At 46.1% G+C, this 18,532-nt stretch overlaps 1 protein-coding gene across 24 annotated transcripts in view; it reads left to right on the top strand.

The window, feature by feature from the left end:
• LOC139753492 (uncharacterized) overlaps nt 1–18,532 on the top strand; it is a 609,003-nt gene that overhangs the window by 422,008 nt on the left and 168,463 nt on the right. For 20 of the 24 annotated variants that reach the window (XR_011713724.1, XM_071670098.1, XM_071670099.1 and 17 more), the window contains 2 exons: nt 123–278; nt 15,333–15,421. Coding sequence is in view for 23 of the 24 variants with exons in the window: in XM_071670098.1 (XP_071526199.1) it covers nt 123–278; nt 15,333–15,421 (245 nt within the window). In the remaining variant the exon portion in view is untranslated. The remainder of the gene's footprint in view (nt 1–122; nt 279–15,332; nt 15,422–18,532) is intronic. The other 4 variants (XM_071670092.1, XM_071670094.1, XM_071670090.1 and 1 more) reach the window with 1 other exon arrangement.

Raw genomic sequence — 18,532 nt, 5'->3', positions numbered from 1 at the left:
CACACACACACACACACACACGTCTTCCATCGCCTAAGTCCTCCTCTCCTCTTCCTCCTCCTCTCCCTCCGTTTGGTCAACTAAAATGTCACCGCCTCGTTCTCTCTCCCTCTCTCACACAGGCAACTCTCACCACCCTCCTGACCCACGTAGTAGTAGCACCTCTCCCCGCTACTCTCACTCACTAACTCATACCCATGTAGGCCAGTCCCACAGCTCGGCAAGCCACTCCCGTGTTTCGGATCCCCGGCAACAGTACACTGCTGGGAGATACATATGTGAGTTCCTGTTTATAACATACCATTTCCCCGTTGCATCCGTTGCTCTCTGTGTGTTCTGTTGGCATCTGTTGTCCGTTATCTGTCATTGCACGCATGCTGTTTGTGTCACCTTAGGAATGATCTGTTGTCTGTTATTTCTGTTTCCTCTTTTTTTTTTTTTTACGTTTTATATCTGTTAACTTTATTGATTTTCTGTTACATCTGCATCTCTCGTCCTAATCTGCTATGCACGTCTCCTCTTTGTGACTCGTTTGGAAGTAACAAATCTCTCTTTCTTTTATTTTGTGTCAGATTATATAATTTCTTTAGTGTCATGCATCTTTCTGTTATCGTTTGCTTGTTTTCATTTGCTTGTGGTTTTGCGGAGTTTTGCTGCTTTTCTGCCTGAAGCGTTCTTCCTAATCCATAAATCTGCTTGCCTGCAACAGTTAATGCTTGCTGTTTTATCATTACTATGTCATGTTTGTTGTTATTCACATAAGCTATTTTCGAGATGTGGCAACCATGGACTGTGTGTCCAGAGACAAGCTTTCGCGTCATGTTCTGTGGCGCTGTATCCATTTTCTTCATATGAATATTTGAGTGAATATGTATACATTTAGATAGCGGACTCCCGCTCCCATGAGGTTACACCGTGAGTGAAAATTCACCTTAAGCGAGGCTGTATCACTAGGAGGACAGACAGTCTCATGAAGGAACTTCCCACTCCAGAGGCGCGTATCATGATGACCCTTGGAGCTTCAGGGGGTCCTGGAGTAACACAAGAACCCCCCCTTCAAGAAAGAGATCCAGGGGCAATTGATATATATATATATATATATATATATATATATATATATATATATATATATATATATATATATATATATATAAAGTGTTCTGTTATTGCCACCACATTGAACATACATGAATACATACGTGTGTGCACGCGCGCGCGCCTAGAACATGGGTTTGGCCATACTGAAAACCTGTTTCCCATGTAGCGTAGATTCGAGGATCAGTTTACGACTCGCCTGCAGTTTACAGAGGTTACGTCAAGGCATCTTGCGCTCTGCCTCCCTAGGATGCTCTCCCTGACGATGGAAGAGGTTACTTGAACAAAATTTTCGACTCTAACGGTTTTGCTCTACGTCATTTGTGTTATTTTCCACACTAGAATTGATTTTGTGTTGGTTTTTAAAGTAGTGGTAGGATTAGCGGCAGTCAAGCAATCCCCTAAGAGAAGGATTTCAAAGTGCCTTGGCTCAGCACCGTCTTGACTGTAACAATGTAATGTATCGAAGAACGGGTCTGAGGGGCCCCGCCCAAAGAGTGATTACAGGCGAGACACTGGTATTGATTACTCCCTCACCTTCTCCCAGTGTCACCTAAAGATAGCTTAAGGCGACAAAAGATCAGTGTCCAGAGGTTATGGTAAGGTCAACTGTGGCTGCCTTATGGTCAACTCCATTAGATTACTAGGACGGAATTCTTGTAGACTGAGTCTTATCGATGCACAAAATCCAGCATTGTTGATGGCATGGTATTATGACTTCCATACGTCTAATTTCGTCGTGTGAGGAATTGTATCCACAGCGAGATACAGTAAGATGGAGTTGTTTAGGTGTCGTAATATCAGGTAACTCAGGTTGAGAGCAAGAGGAATTTGTAGTGTCTCTGTTGTCTGTAAATTTTCTCCTTTGGTGATAGTCTACTGTCAGGGGGTCTCACTCGGGTGATAGTCTACTGTCAGGGGGTCTCACTCGGGTGATAGTCTACTGTCAGGGGGTCTCACTCTAGGGTTGTCGAGGTCTCATGACCTGTGAGGAGATGTTCTCCCTCCTCTCGTTACTTACCTCATTAAACCAGCACGTGGAAGGAGCGCATTCTCAAGCGCTGCGGTTATTGGACATTTTGCTGATGAAGGAAGCATTGCAGTCACCTCCGAAAGGAACCATGCGGACCCCTTGTGCCTGGGATAAACTGAAGAGCGCAACTCCATGTGGTACGTCGCACCTGATGTCTCCTGGTGGGTAGTCGAACTGACCACTCATGGAAGGGCTTCAAGGTAACCGCTCATGGAAGAAGAGCCTCGAACTAAGCACTCTTGTAAGGGCCTCGATTCGACCTCTCATGGAAGAGCCTCGAATACGCAGTTATGGAAGGGCCTTGAGCACACCACTCATGAAAAGGTCTCGAACCAACTAGTCATGGAGGGACCTCGAGGAAACCCACCATCCGTTGCCTGATGGAAAGCGAATCTGTTCTTGGATAAAAACGGAATAGTGTTACGCTGACTTGATGGGCGTTGTATGAGCAGAAGAAAACACGAACCTAAGTTCATGGAAGTGAACTGCAAGCTTGAGTGAGATACGTTTTGGTAGTGGTTTCTTTTTGCTACCCCTTTGAGAAAAAGAAGGAATGTGTAATACTGTAGTAAGATATGACATTTGTGCTTTGTAACATGAAATGATTCCTTTAGATTGCGTCAGGGACAATGGATGTTCGCCCACCGTTAAATTACCAGCTCAGAAAGCAGGAAACGCGGTGGTTATTTGAGGATTTTTTGGTTGGTTCATAAATTGAAGATTATTTAACTGTGACTCAGTTCCTGTCGCCGCCCCGGCAGCATCCCGTTACGTCAGCTGAAAGCGCGCGCATTTCCTCCGTCGTGATTGGTCAGACAATGCCCGCGAGATCGCTGTCCCTTGATTGGCCGGCTGCTCAAGCCAGGGGCTCCCCAGCTGAGCGATAAAGATGTTAAAACCTTCGCCAACATCTACTCTTTTTTTTTTTTTTCATCATCTTACGCCATGCGATGAAGATGCTTGATTTCTGTAGTGAGTTATTGCGGAATCCGATCAGACCTGATTGTTTACTGTTCTCGATGATATCGCAAAGTCGTAAATGTTGTGGCACAGAGACGTGGCGGGGTGGAGACGTCTTGCGCCATGAATCCCTCCGCTGAAGACTTTAAGATATTTGAACAGTGACATCACTGGTATACGGTGAATTGGCAGCGTCTCTTAGAGCACTTTGCGGCCGACTTCGCCCCATCCCTTAGTAAACTGGCGTCGCCCGCTGTTGTGAGATAAAGCACACACACAACTTGGGTTAAGTTCAGAAGGTAAATATTTAGGTTCAGGTTAAGAGATGCTTGTAGCAATCCCTGGCTCTCGCCTGCCAAGCCCTGTGACCACACTAATAGTCAGGGGTGTCTGTTCTGAGTCACACGGCGATTTCAGGCCGGTGGTAACGACTTCAGAGACTCGAACGTTCGTTAACTTCATGCCATCGGTGATCGTCACATGAGTCATTTTGAATGACTGTCTTGTCTTGAACGTATTCGTGGTCAGCCATGAACATGGTCGTTTTCATCAGAGAGAACTGCTTCCGTCCGAAGATGTAGTTTCATCAATGCCCTTCGGTCAGTTATGTCCAGTGAGTGTATTTATCAGCCTTACAAAGTAGGGTCGTCTCGCCAGCCGTGCACGTTGGTCTGGAGAAGCCTCAAGTTGCCGTGTGGTTGGGGGAGGCAACAGAAACACTCGATAGAGTGATGCAGGTAAAGGTGGTGAGTGTGTGTGTGTGTGTGTGTGTGTGTGTGTGTGTGTGTGTGTGTGTGTGTGTGTGTGTAATAGTAGCAGTAGTAGCTGTTGTTGTAGTCGAAATATTAAACTGGCTTCGAAACCAGAGATGTCCAAGACTGTATGTATATACTCTCCCGCGTATAAGCCGATACATTCCTATGCATCTCGACACCAAGCCAAGGTACAGGACTGCCCGTAGGTCCTGCAGCTTAGGAGTCGTTAAATCGACCCTCAAAAACTCCATGAGCCGAGCTGTGAGCCCTCATGAACTCCAGGAGCCGAGCCATGTACCCCTCATGGTTGGCTGATGTGGACAGGGAGGTCGTTCGTGGTGTCATGAATATGGGACACGATTCGACTAACACAGTTGATGTTCGTGTCGAGAACCGTCATTGGTTCCTTGTATATTGTATGACACGTACATGACACACAACACACGACACCCATTCCTGTCTGGGTGTGGAAGGGGGGAGGTGTCAGTGCCTTTCCATGTAGTGATAAATATTTGGTTTATCATTCATGTGTTCGTCTGTATGTATGTAGATATGTCTGTCATCTCTGTGATTGTGTTTGGATACGTTTCAACCTCTGTATGTGTTTTCTGTCTGTATTTGTTTGTATATATTTGTGCATACGTGTGTGTATGTACGTGTAAATAGAGTTTAACGACTAGAACATAATCTATGGGCATGTATGAGAACGTCAGATAGTTACAGACATAACTACCCAATCAGAGACTGAAAACAAAATAATCCATAAGAAACAGACGTATACATGAGTGAGTAAAAGATAAGATGTTGCTAATTATACATCGACTGAATGTCCATGGTCTGTCAGCTGCGTCCTTATCGCAAGACCTGGTGCTTCGCCCTCGACCCTCCCTGGCATCATGAGGACCACCGCCAGGCTGTGGCCACAAGCCTCACCCTGGTGATGGTGCGGTCTGCAGTAGGGCGCACCCCTCCTTACATCCAAGATAAAGTGTATTGGATTTTTCCATCAAACGACATTTCATTTCCTTGAGTACACAGACGTTGATAATCCCTCGTAATCCCGGTTGTTAGTGCGAACATGTGTTCCTGTCGCACCGTATATCCCCGTCGTTCTAATGTGTGTGTGTGTGTGTGTGTGTGTGTGTGTGTGTGTGTGTGTGTGTGTGTGTGTAAAGAAGCACCAGCAGCTCTTCGTGGGCTCATAAGGCCTGTCAGTAAGGGCCTCATTCCCGGACCGAGACGCCCCTGGGGAATCTCGAGCAGAGTTACAAGCTGCTGGCTGGTTAGGCTTGTCACGGCCCTCATGCTTTACTGGCGTGCCAAGTCGGTACCCAATTTATCCTCCAGTCAGAGGGAGGATGAAAAGCTGGATGGATCTATGGGCCGTCTGCCCTCGCCGGGGGATCGAATTCAGGTGAGTGGATTTAGAAGTGAGGATCATAAGGAATGATACCTCCATCACATGATGGTCGTAGGCCCACTTGAGGTACATGGGGAGGGAGGGCTTAGGAGAACAGATGGTGTTTGCATAAGGCCGTACGAGTCTCGGCTAAGTGGCCAGATTTCAGCTGAGAATTGGAAATTTGTGGCACGAGATTTCCAGAGCCCTAGTGGTAATGCCCGAATCGCTCGGTGTGAGGCAACTCTCGCCTCCTTCCCCTTCGCTCGAAGAAGCATCAGAACATTCGTTCCCGAACTAGTCTGTCTTGACTCTTGTTTTCTGATTCTCTGATAATCACAAGAACACGTGAAAGAAGTAATGTCAGAGACATGAGAAATACTGTCGTACGTTGAAAATGTCGTCATGGACGCATGAGAGTACTGCCAAGGACACACATATATAATGTCAGGAACACATGCGAAATATTCTCAAGAAGACATAAGCTGATGTGTTTATTTCTTCACGTGGTCAGGTCTGGTCGTATTCCGATATCGTCCGCTGGTGTGACGACCAGCCATCTGCTCCTTCAGGAGTGTCATCGTGTTGACGATGTGCAGACGAGCAGTCAGTGTCAGAGCTGGAGATGTTGATAGTATGACCTACCAGCACCTACCTGCCTCACCAGCCAGGGAGGGCTAATGGGGCTGGCTGACTGGCTAGCTGGCTAGACTGCTGGCTGGCTAGACTGCTGGCTGGCTAGACGGCTGGCTGGCTAGACGGTTGGGTGACTGGCTGGCTAGACGGCTGGCTTGCTGGCTGCCTGGCTGCCTTACGCCATCACAGACAAACGCGTTAGTGGTATGGTCTGGTTATATTTATCATATGTTGAATATCGCGCAGTGGTTGTGTTAATTTCTGTATTTTGTGTCTTTCGTTTCGAAATAAAGCTTTCACACAGATAGACGGACGGGAAGATAGGTAGGCGACGTTGACCTCCTTCAGGTGATGGGTAGGTGCCCAGGTGATCTCAATAGGTATCCACCGAATCACCCGTTTTAACTCCTGCAGGCCGTAGATATGTTACAGACGCTGCTCTTGGCACAGGTCGCGCTAGTTGTAGATTAGTTGAGGGTTAGGGAGAGAGGGAGGGAGGGAGGGAAGCGGGGAGCTGAGGGGTTGAATAGGAGGGTCGGGGAAGAAGGAAAGGAGGGAAGAAGTAGAGATAGAGAGTAAAAGAAGACGGGGATCAGTGAAATAGACCGAGAGATCATATCGTATGCAGGTCTGCAGACAGAAAAATGGACAGACAAACAGACAGAGACAGAGAGGACGCGGCGGTGAATGAGCAGCGTCACCTGTTACCAATATATACCCCGAGCTGTGACAAGTCTCCCGAGGGCGTCGGGCCTAAGGGGTCGGGTGACGCCCACGCGGACACTTAACCAGTGGATAGATTAATTGCTTGTTCGTCGCGCCAGTAGTTTGTGAGAGCCATTAACGAAATTAACTGGTTATCGATACACTGCTGAATAGATGTTATTTGTCTCACTGTGAGTTACTGAAGTGGGACATCTCTTTTTACACCGGCATCCCCGGCTTCTTGGAGACCCTTTAACTTCACGTCCAGCGTCTAGTCCACTTCGGCTTCGTACTTCGTCTGCCTACACTTCCCCAACAACATCTGGCTCCACTTCCCCCCACAACCTCTGCCTCCATTTCACTCATACACCATATACTTCCAATATCCCCTACAACAGTCGGCCTTAACCTCCCTCCACACCATCTCTCTACACTCGCCCTTACACCTGTCTGTCCACACCTGCTAGCTATCTGTCTACATCTCCTGCCACACCATCTTTCCACAATCTCCCCTACGCTTATCTGTCTACACATCCTCTCACACCATTTGTCTACACGTCCACCCACACCATCTGTCTACACTGGGCCTTCCGTCGTCTGGCTACACTCTCCGCTACACTCTAGCTATTATTACCCTTCTCGTGGAGGCTGACTCACACGCCACCAGGTTTGCTAGTTGCTCTGTTTCATCTTTCCGGGGAGAAGAACGTGTTGGAGAGATCCGGCCGCCGCGGATGTTGGAGGCGTTTCCTCTGGATGATTCGTTGATAAGGTCGTTATACCATCGATAATGGCCAGAACTCTGGCCCTTCGTGTCCGCCAGACGGCCAGTGGTCAGACAGGAAGTTGGCTGAGGATTCTGCTTCCAGGAACCCGCATGGCTTCATTCAAGGAGGAAGTGCTTTTAATATTTCCATTTTTCAAACTTTTCGCTCGGGATGATTACTCTTTTGTGGAGTTGACGGAATTGGAAACCGAAAAAGAAAATCCGTGAGAACCATAACTAAAGTTGATACTATGTCCTTTAGCAGGAGTGGAAGGACATATTGGTCTTAGTTTAAAATATATGGACGGAAGCAACCTATAGCGTTCATATCCTTTATCCGAAATTCCAGAAATGCTTTTACCGTGAGTGTCTGAGGACTAACTCTTCAGTTAGAGAAGTCAGTACCTCTTGAAATAAGACGGGTATCTACTCTAAATCATCGGCTAACTAGTGTACTTACTGTGACTGTAATCAATCCTCCCTGTTACCCCGACATATTCATACCCTGATGGTCGATGACTCTGTATGTGTGCCCGTACTTGTGACCAATAACTTAAAACTTTATCTCTTAGGAATCTGTCATATATTTGGCACGTACCACACAGGTGCCAAGAATGTGGTCTTATCTACAGTAACGCTAGGGTGGCTTCGTCGCCTCCCTTAACTGTACAATAAATTTTTCAGGACGAGTAGACTTTCTTGAAGCCAGACTTTCGGACACACGCCCCCATGTCTTGCTCCACGTCTTGTAATACAGCTGTATTTACCACAGTAGTTCAAGACTCAGGGTAGCTGGCGATGCAGTAGATGACTTTTACCCTCTAAATCACAGTCCTAACAGATAAGGAAAATAAGAATCGTCTTTCTTTTTTATAAATTCCTTTGAAAATCTCTTACCTAATTTCGGATGTAGTTTCTCGACATCTTAGCATTTCGCTTCGCTCGACGAGCGAAGCGCCTTTGCTTTTTCCCTTTTTCTTCTCCTGAACTGTACATGAAAGTGAGGCAGAACGCGGCTGAACCCATGTGTGAAAAGCAGATGTTTGGCCAGCCTAGTGCCATAGGCAGAGAGGCGTCAAACCACAGAGGCCGCTTTAGGGGCACTGAACACTGGAAGAAAACGGAGACGAATCGAAATCCGCCGAGTTCGATGTTTTTATCTGAAGAAAAAAATTATCAGGTGGTTTCCTGACGTCGGAGTTACTCATCTGCGTAGCTTTTTCTAGATGATTTATTTGTAGCTTATGGTTGTTTACCGGCGGTGAAGGTGATGGAGCGGGTGATATTGCTGAACTAACCGTGCTCGTGTTTACTCGAGTGAAGATGGGGACATAGATAGATAGATATATAGATATATAGATAGATAGATAGATAGAGGGAGAGTACACACACACACACACACACACACACACACACACACACACACACACACACACACACACACACGCTCGCACTTTTGTATGAATTGTTTAATTGAGTATACGAGGAGGAAGGAGCCTTGCAGTCGTGTCTATACGAGTGAGCACATGTGATCCTATGTCTTGACGCCATTCTCCGACTAATGAAACCATCCGGGAGTCGACTCTCTGACGGCTAAATCCTCACCACCTTTACGCAATAGTTAAACCACAGCGGAAGAAGTAGGAAAAAGGAACGAGACGACAGATGCTAAACGCAACTTACGCACAGCACGGCACAACAGACCGGGCTGGGCCGGGTAGGAGGATGTGCAACGGGCGTAGTGGTGAGGCGATGTGCCAAGCTGTGGCCTGGGTAGACAGACTAATATGGTGCCCGTTGGCGTACAAGAGGGCTCCCCCCCCCCCTTCTCCCTTCCCCCCTCCCCCTTCCCCCCAGCATCAGGGGATGAAAGGGGGGAGGGAAGAGAGGGGAAAATGATACGAGGGTAGACCTAGACAGGAGACGGGGAAGGTCGTGTGTGGGTGTGGTACATTTGTGACACACGGACAGGCACGTAGATGTGAGTATGGAGTTCCAAACGAGATTCGTTACGTGTACTTCTCTGTCTCTCCTGAGGACAGAAACTGACACAGGAACCTCCCTTATGACTCCCTTTTGGCAGATTTTTTTTCCTTTGAAAACCTTTCTACGAATATTCCTCGGACCTGAACCCCTAAAAGCGTGATCCTTTACTTTGCCTTTAAAACCTACCCGCTCAAAGAGACTCGTACCCTCTTTAGACATACCCTCAGAATTTTGGTCTCTATAAACTCGTGCCATATACAGAACTGCTCTGTAAAAAAAACCGACCAGCTCCTGAAAAAGACTTTGAAAAAGAAATGAACTAGTGCTGCTAAATACAGAAACTGTTTCGAATAAAAACCGACATGTAAAAAAAAAAGAATGTTAAAAAAGAGTATGTAAATTTATCATATCCCTCAAAAATATTTTCATCTTTTTATATCATTTTTAATGGACGACTTCGCAAATGTACTTACCTGAAAAAGTTACATGATAGAAATCATGACATATCAGTCAGTAGGAAGTTTTGTCGTCAGCACTGGGGGAGTCCAACTCCCATTTTTGGTTGAAGTAAAGTGTTTTCTTCTGTATTGGCTGTTTATAATTATCATACGTGAAGAAACGGACAGACACTTGGACAGACATGGGTGGTGAGGCGTGTGCCTGCTTCAGGCTGGTCGTAGACGATTCGATGCAGTGTTTAGTGGAATTGGTGCAAGTATTTCATGCCATGGTAGGGATTGGTTCGAAACACTGCCAATTGTTTGGAAAGATATCAGAAAATGGTGTCATTGACGTTGAAAGGTGTTAGAAAATGGTGCCAGTAGCGTTGAAAGGTGAGAAAAGTGTTGATTAATTTATCCAAGTTTCTTTTGCATGTTAACCTTCATCTAGATGGACAAGAAAGAGCCTCTGCAGCCGTGCGTATGTCTGTGGAGAGCACGGGAGTACAGACAGACTCGATGTAGTTGCCTTCGTGGAAACAATCTGGTGTTAGAATGAAACATTTCCATTTATTCACAGCTAAATTTATCAGTCTGTGGGCGAAAACGGCCCCGTGAGGAGGCGTTTTGTGCGCTTGCTCATAAACTGCGAGTTAAACTGAAATTGGCTGCCGGTCTGATAAGGTCAGTGGAGAAAACGATTAAGCTGATCCTTCTTTACTACTTATTACTTTAGGTAAACGTAGGGAATCCAGCGAGAGGATGGCTCGTGCGATGTAGATTTTCATTAGCTAGATTGGTTGGGTTGGGCTTCAGTGGCTGGGTGGGGTATTAGGGTAAGGGGTTGGGGGAACAGCAAGGCTGGGAGAGGTTTGGGGATTTTTCGAGGAAGGGGCGAGGCTGTATGTATACCTGGAGGCATCACAAGGAAAACCAACTCTCGGGAGCCACCCGGTTGATGGTGTTTATGTTTAAGGAATGAACGACGAAGAAATGCAAACGTCAAAAAGACCAGTCGGTGTTTGTTTGCGTTTGTATGGTCCAGGGATGGGGCCAACTCATTTAGAATCGTGAATCACGGTCGTGTGGCAAAACCTTGAACCTCCAGGGACGTGTAGGCGTTAGATAAACATATGAGCGATGAGAGATGATGTTAGGTTATCCGCCCGTTTTCTTTTTTTTTTCATAAAATGGAGCGGAAATATTAATTAATTATTGTTTACGTAGGTGTGGTGAGGTGGCGAGCCGCGTCTATTTCTGTTTGTCCATTAAGGTGAGAGAATGTAAACAGGCGAGGATGGGGGTGTGTGTAGGAGGCTGAGTCAGAAGGTAAACCATGAGTGGCTCATCTGCAGCCCATGTACTGCCCTAACGAGTAGTGCGCGTGACTGGTGCTGCCGGGCCTCGTACTGCGCTCGGTTAGTGCCGTCGCGCCTCGTAGTGTCGCTGGCCTCATACTGCTGCAATCATGTATTGCTGCTCGTCCTAGTGCGCGAGCCTCATACTACCCCACACACTTGGCTTATGCTGGTGGTACATAGCAGGTAACCCGAGCATTATGTATGTGTCACCTGCCAGACTTGAGTGACACATAATGGGAGAACCCCAGCAACATGTTTCACGTGCCTCAAGCAGATGATACATAGCAGTTGACCCCTAGCAACACCATGTGTCACCTGACAGACGTGGTTGACACATAACAAGTGAAACCCAGGGACACGGCTTATACAGGTGATACACAGAGGGTAACCCCTAGTAATATGTGTCGCAATTGATCAAGCAGGTGATACATAGCAGCGCCATGTATCAACCTGATTCCAGTGGCCGGGCCTGTGGGCTGCAGGTGGGGGACGACCCGGATGGAACACATCTTTGTGGCCTGGACGAAGGGGGAGGGGCTTTTAAAGACCCCTCCTCTACCGCCCCTGTAAATGGCTTTTCTGTGTCACTTTAATATTCGTATGTGTGATATCGTCAGTTCCTGTCAATATTCTTATGAATATTCAACGTCTTTAGCAGAATTTTGGATCTGCGTTTCCATCCTCAGTTGAAATCCCCGGGGGCATTTAGTCAATGGCTTCACCATTTTCTTCTCTAGTTGTGGTACTTTGTTTTAGTTTGATTTTTCAGTTGATTTGTTTGTTGTAGAAATGTTTCAAAAGCAAGAGGGATTTTGGGAAGACGATTTGCCAGAATACTGTAATGGCGTTAATGATAATGGTTCTAAACGTTCTTACAGCTTGGGTGTTACTAGTGGCAGTGTACCAGTTTGGGTGTTACTGGCAGTGTACCAGTTTGGGTGTTACTAGTGGCAGTGTATCAGTTTGGGTGTTACTAGTGGCAGTGTATCAGTTTGGGTGTTACTAGTGGCAGTGTACCAGCACGGGTGTTACTGGTGGCAGTGTACCAGTTTGGGTGTTACTAGTGGCAGTGTACCAGCACGGGTGTTACTGGTGGCAGTGTACCAGTTTGGGTGTTACTAGTGGCAGTGTATCAGTTTGGGTGTTACTAGTGGCAGTGTATCAGTTTGGGTGTTACTGGTGGCAGTGTACCAGTTTGGGTGTTACTAGTGGCAGTGTACCAGCTCGGGCGTTACTGTAACAAGATGGAGAAATTCACGGTGGTGCTTGACTGCCAGTAACTGGCTTTCCTGGACGTCGATGCAGCCACTTTTATATAGAAATCCGCTCACGCAAACAAACACGAATACTTAATGCACTCGAGTCAACAGTTTGGTACGAAGTTTCAGCCACTGTGGATGCTAAGTGGGACGCCGACCGCTCATGAGTCAACCGATTGATTTAATACGGCACAACTTCGCTTGCCGTGATATTCTTAAAGGCTAAGGGAGTGCATGTGTGTGTGTGTGTGTGTGTGTGTGTGTATGCGTGCAGTATAGGGACTTCGTGACCAGTGTCGGCAAGAGAACAAATCCTCTGTTAAAAACAGTGTGACATGACTGAGAAGTAATTGCTCTGAGCTGCTGCAGGTGAGATTGATGACTGAGGTGTGTGTTCACGAAGGGGGTACGCAGTGGTTGTGTTGGGGACGAGTGACTTTATATTGTTGTTGGGGGAGGTGGAGGCAGGACCTGGGGCAGCCCCGGGGAAGGTGCCACGACTATCTAAAGCGCCTGGTCAAGGCTCAGGGAACCCTGGGAGGCGCGTGACTCACTAGAGACTGATGTATTAGGCAGTTTACGTCATACGATTTATTAGCTAGGTACCCTCGCACCGGCGCTTTGTATCTGGGAGAGATATTGCTCAAAATATCTAATGGTTGAGTGAGATAAGTTTAAAAAAAAACAACATCGACACAGTGTCTGGCTCTGTTTAGCTAGCCTCTTTCTGCGCAATGTGTTTTGAATAACCTCGGTGTAGAGACTTCGCTCGGAATCACAGTCAAGACGGGGAGTTGAGTAGCGTCGACTCCCTCCGGGAAAGATTGAACGGTCGGCCAAGCTGGCCCAGTGCCACGGTGGAGCTTAAGCCCCGTTGTCAAGTACAGTGTCGGCCCCTGGCGCCCGAGGTGGCACTTGAGGTGGGCCTTGAAAAGTACGCACGTGATCGATAGTTAGTAGGGAAGAAGGAGATGTTGAATTTAAAGCCTCATTTTTAATATATGTTGGATTTATGCCTCCTTAAATCAAAACTTTTTCTCATTAGAGATACAAATTTTATGGCTAAAGTTTACAGGCCAGAACGTTACTGCTTTTTTATTTTCCCAAACACGAGAGTCCTCTCTGGTGGCTTATAAATGAATAAATCTTTATCAGAGGAAAATGGACGAAGGAACTTGTGGATCCACACACACACAACCGTTGTGACACTCAGACCGTCAGTGTGACTTAAGCTGCATAGTGTCTGACTTGAATCATTATATATTTTCATATTATGTTAATAGTGTTACTAGCATGGTTGTCTGGGAAACTATAAGCTGAGGAGGGAGTCAGATCCCACCTCCTGTGGATCGAACCCTGCTCAATCCCAGCACACTCGTTATTAATCCTGTATGCTATAACTCTCACACTTTCAAGTCTCCCAGGATGATATTCCCACACCTATACTCCCTCACTTAACACTCCTGATCTTCCTCTACCGATTCTCCTCACACGCAGCATTCTAACACCGAACACTCCCTCTATTTCCTAACATCCTCAGTACTCAACCTTCTAACATCTTGCTCTCCTCTCTCCTCTGACACGTTCCAAACCCATCACGGACACCTAACACACCTCACGAGTGACAGTTACCAGCTCATTCTCACACTTGACAATCTCTTTCTTTTTTTTTCTTTTTCTCATGTTGAGAGCTCTACATATTTCACACCTGACTCCCACGCGAAGGATTCTCATACCAGACATTCTGGATACCTGACTCTCTCTCTCTCTCTCTCTCTCTCTCTCTCTCTCTCTCTCTCTCTCTCTCTCTCTCTCTCTCTCTCTCTCTCTCTCTCTCTCTCTAGCACCCTGCACTACATACTCAACCATACCAAACACCTCGCCTTAGCACTGTCAACACACGACGGCCTCACACCTAACACCGTCCGCATCTCCGTCGCGCCCAGCACCGCCCCACAGACTTGTCACACAAAGCCTCCATCAGCTTCCACATCGAATGCCTTCAGCACCGTACAGCTTAAGGCTTTTAGTAGGATTGAAAACCACGAAGCAACTGTCTGCCGTCTGTATTTTGGTCTTCAGGAATATAAGTTTTCTTTATGGTGATAAAAGCTTCATTTTCAGATGTTAGGGAGAGACTGTAACAAGGACGCACACTTGAGGATGTGAGATCGAGCATTATTTCGTTTTTTCGTTGCTGTACTATCATGATTGTTGACTTTCTGTGTCATCCATTTGCAAAATCTTTCGGGTCGAAGACTCCGTGTGACATTGTGTAATATCGTCAATACCTCAACCAAATTTCTCAACTTTTGATGGAACTCATTTCAGTAGCTGTATATGTTAATCACCTTTTAGTATTTCTTGTATAGAACATCCGGGCATAGTTTATTTCGGCTTTAGATCTGTCGACCGCCGTGTATACTCGTTATGTACATCGCCCCTGAACCTGGTTACATCTACAGTTCCCGCTACCATCTTGTAAACGTGTCTTTATGCACAAGTTACGTATCTCAGCCTCCCCTTTGCTGATTCTACGCCGTATATGTGTGCGTGGTTGTAAACATCCAAAATGCTTCCCTTTCTGCCAAAGTCAGTAATTCGGCCACAGACTCCACCGTGAAGCAACACTTTTGGCGTTATTGTCTACCCAGACCACATGAGGATTGGCTGGCGTCTCGAAATTGTGTAATGACGGTGTATATGTATCAGACTTCAACGTGGATAATCCCAGTTCTATAATCATTTCCCCAGACTCCAGCGTGATGAGGTATACAAGGTATGTAACAACTCGTTTGCATTATCAGTTTGTTCTCTTCATGATCGTTGTTCGTTCTCTGTGGTTGACACCCTCTTCCCGTCCCCTTCCATGTTGTTTTTTTTTCCCCCTTTGCCAAATTTTCACTCAAGTGTCTAATGTTGTTCTCTTCCTTGCAGCTGGGAGTGCGAGTCCGAGTCTGGGCCGGAAGGAGTACCGCAAGATCACATACGAGGGCACCTCGACGCCTCAGAGACGGCCCTCTCAGGTAAGTCGGCCTCTTCAAGGTCCACCTTGACGGGAAAACAAAGTTGGTGTGAATGATGATCTCAAGCTGATCCTTGAGAGAGATTTGACGTCCTTTTAAAACTCTCACGGTGACGGCTCGTGGAACTTGTGTAGACTTTCATGAGGCAGAATAGATTGATTTTTTTTTTTTTAAACTGTTTCTAATGGATGCAAAGTGATGTGGAAGAGAGAGACGCAAGACAAACCTCAAGAAGAGGATCTGTAGACGTCTGCCTAAAACAGCTTCGAAGCTGTTGCCAGATGGCCGACACGCGTAGAACAGTCTCGTCATCCCGGAGAACAGTGGCCACTGTGTGTCTTCTGTGGTTGCAAAGCCGTGCTCCGCTTTGAACTCGCCGAGGCTCGCGCCCTCAGCAACCACCTCGCTGTCCCCTGCCCAACCCTGTCAATATTTTGATCGTTTCCTGACGATGGTCTCGACCCCTCTTATTCCCATGTTTACGCCGCCGGAGATTGATTCCTCCCGAAGCGGACAGATGGGGAAAGGGGAGCTGGGCTTGTCGAGGTTGGGAAGTGAGGTAAGGTGGTTAGGGAGCGGCACGGAATTGGGAAAAGCCTTTGGGGCTGGTCGATGAATGGGCACCTAGGGTGTGTATATGTGCATGTGTATACACATAGGTTCAAGACATGTATATGTACAAGATGAAGAGAAGAGACAATATAAGTTTAGAACTCCCTCTCCATAACGCATAAATGATTACACGCATTCACAACACACACACACACACACACACACACATACACACCCACACACACACACACACACGCAGGTGTAAACACGCGTGAGAAAGCCAGATTTGTGTAAACACAAGAAAATGAGCCAGATTTGTGTAAGCACAACTGAGCGAGCCAGATTCGTGTAAACAGAAAATGTAACTATAAATATCTTGGGCGTAATAAGCTTAACCTCCTTCATGTGTGCTTTGCATGATCACTGCATTCTTGGTCTTACGAGGTCGGCGAACATTCATTCCTTTGCATTTTTACCTCGAAACTTGGGCTCAGTCTTCAGCTGTCCCTATTTTTTTTTTTCTTTTTTCGTTCCCTGTGCATGGAATTATCTGGTCTTCATATTTCATGTGAATGAAGCGTCCATTACTCTCCATTCCTTTATCCTGTCTATCTTTGTGTTCATTCTTTTTTTTTTTTAAGAACGGTTGACACTTCTCACTAACCTGGACTGGTATCCAGGGATGTTTTTCGATCATAATCTTCGCCATCGGCATGGATTCTTGAAGGGAGTCAGTCCTAAGTCTCTCCGTTTTCTCTAATTTCTGCCCCAATGGATGAGAATATACAGTACATTCTGAGATTGAAAAAATTAGAAACATTCGTAAATGTAAAATTCTTGCGTATACAGAACCTGTTCAAAAACCGTGCACATGTATGATTAACTTGTGTAAATATTATACTAACTAACCTCTCATGATTTTATGTTTGACTTCATTTTCACTCAAGATACGTGTTGATACTGCAGCCCTGAGAATCCTGGGCCAATTCATTCACAGTGAAGGAACACAGCTGTAATTGGATTCCTCAGTTTTATCCTTCATGTCTTATTTGTCTTCTACATCCAGCCAAATTAGTAACTATCCTTACCTTGGTGGCTGCTTATAACATGACGTCAAGTGGCGCTGTGATGTAGCCTTCGTTCCTCTTTTTTTCAGTGACGTCAATTGACTTATGACATGAGGTCAATTAGGGATTTATAAGACTGGGAATAAATTATGTTAAACAGAAGGCCATGGGACTGATAACGTTTGAGATTGGCCATGGGAGTATTAGTATGATAAATAGGAGAATAGGATAACAACGTTCCAGAGAGTGATATGGGATTCATTAAATGCTTAAGTAGAAGGCCAAGGCATTAATGATTTATGAAACAGAAGGGCCATGCCATTAATATGTTAAAAAATATAAGGCCATGGGAATAATGAAGCATTAGATAGGTCATTAGATTAATGAAACATTAGATAGGTCATTAGATTAATGAAACATTAGATAGGTCATTAGATTAATGACGTTAAGAAGGCCATTAGATTAACGGCTTGCCTAACAGAAGACCATGGGATCAATAACACACACATATGATTATATACCTAAGTAATGAGTCTTGAGCGTGCCTAACTTTTTGAACAGGGAGAGGGAGACTATCTTTTCCTCCTCCTCCTCCTCCTCCTCGTGCGCGTCTTACCTGGATGCTCTGATGTTTGCTCCTGAGTCAAACGTAGAGGAACACGACGAAAAGACGACAGAGATGCACGTAGGAGGAAAGATGAGAAGACGTTAGAAAGATAGATTGAGAGGGGGAGGGAGAGAAGAGAGTAGTTATAGAGGGGCACGAAGGGGTGAAAAGGTGATAGAAGACGAAGTTGAAGGGATGGACAAATACGTCACCACTGCAGAGCGAATTTTTTTCCCCTGTATTTCCTTGTTCTTTCCATCGCCCTTCTGGTCCACGTGTATGTTGGCTGAGAGACTTTGTGTTGCTGATGACGTGCGAGACTTCATCGTGTCACGTTCCCCATATTGTTATAACGACCGTGTTGCCATTTCCATTATAACGTACGTCACACCACTGTATCGTACGTGGTACATTACCTTCATAACGTTTTTTTTTTTTTTTTTTTTTTTTTTATACTTTGTCGCTGTCTCCCGCGTTTGCGAGGTAGCGCAAGGAAACAGACGAAAGAAATGGCCCAACCCCCCCCCCCCCCCCATACACATGTACATACACACGTCCACACACGCAAATATACATACCTACACAGCTTTCCATGGTTTACCCCGGACGCTTCACATGCCCTGATTCAATCCACTGACAGCACGTCAACCCCTGTATACCACATCGCTCCAATTCACTCTATTCCTTGCCCTCCTTTCACCCTCCTGCATGTTCAGGCCCCGATCACACAAAATCCTTTTCACTCCATCTTTCCACCTCCAATTTGGTCTCCCTCTTCTCCTCGTTCCCTCCACCTCCGACACATATATCCTCTTGGTCAATCTTTCCTCACTCATTCTCTCCATGTGCCCAAACCATTTCAAAACACCCTCTTCTGCTCTCTCA

This window comes from Panulirus ornatus, chromosome 14, assembly GCF_036320965.1.
Source record: "Panulirus ornatus isolate Po-2019 chromosome 14, ASM3632096v1, whole genome shotgun sequence".
Taxonomy (NCBI): Eukaryota; Metazoa; Arthropoda; class Malacostraca; order Decapoda; family Palinuridae; genus Panulirus; species Panulirus ornatus.
The sequence above is the reverse complement of the archived record's forward strand: the minus strand, read 5'-3'. Positions and strand labels throughout refer to the sequence as shown.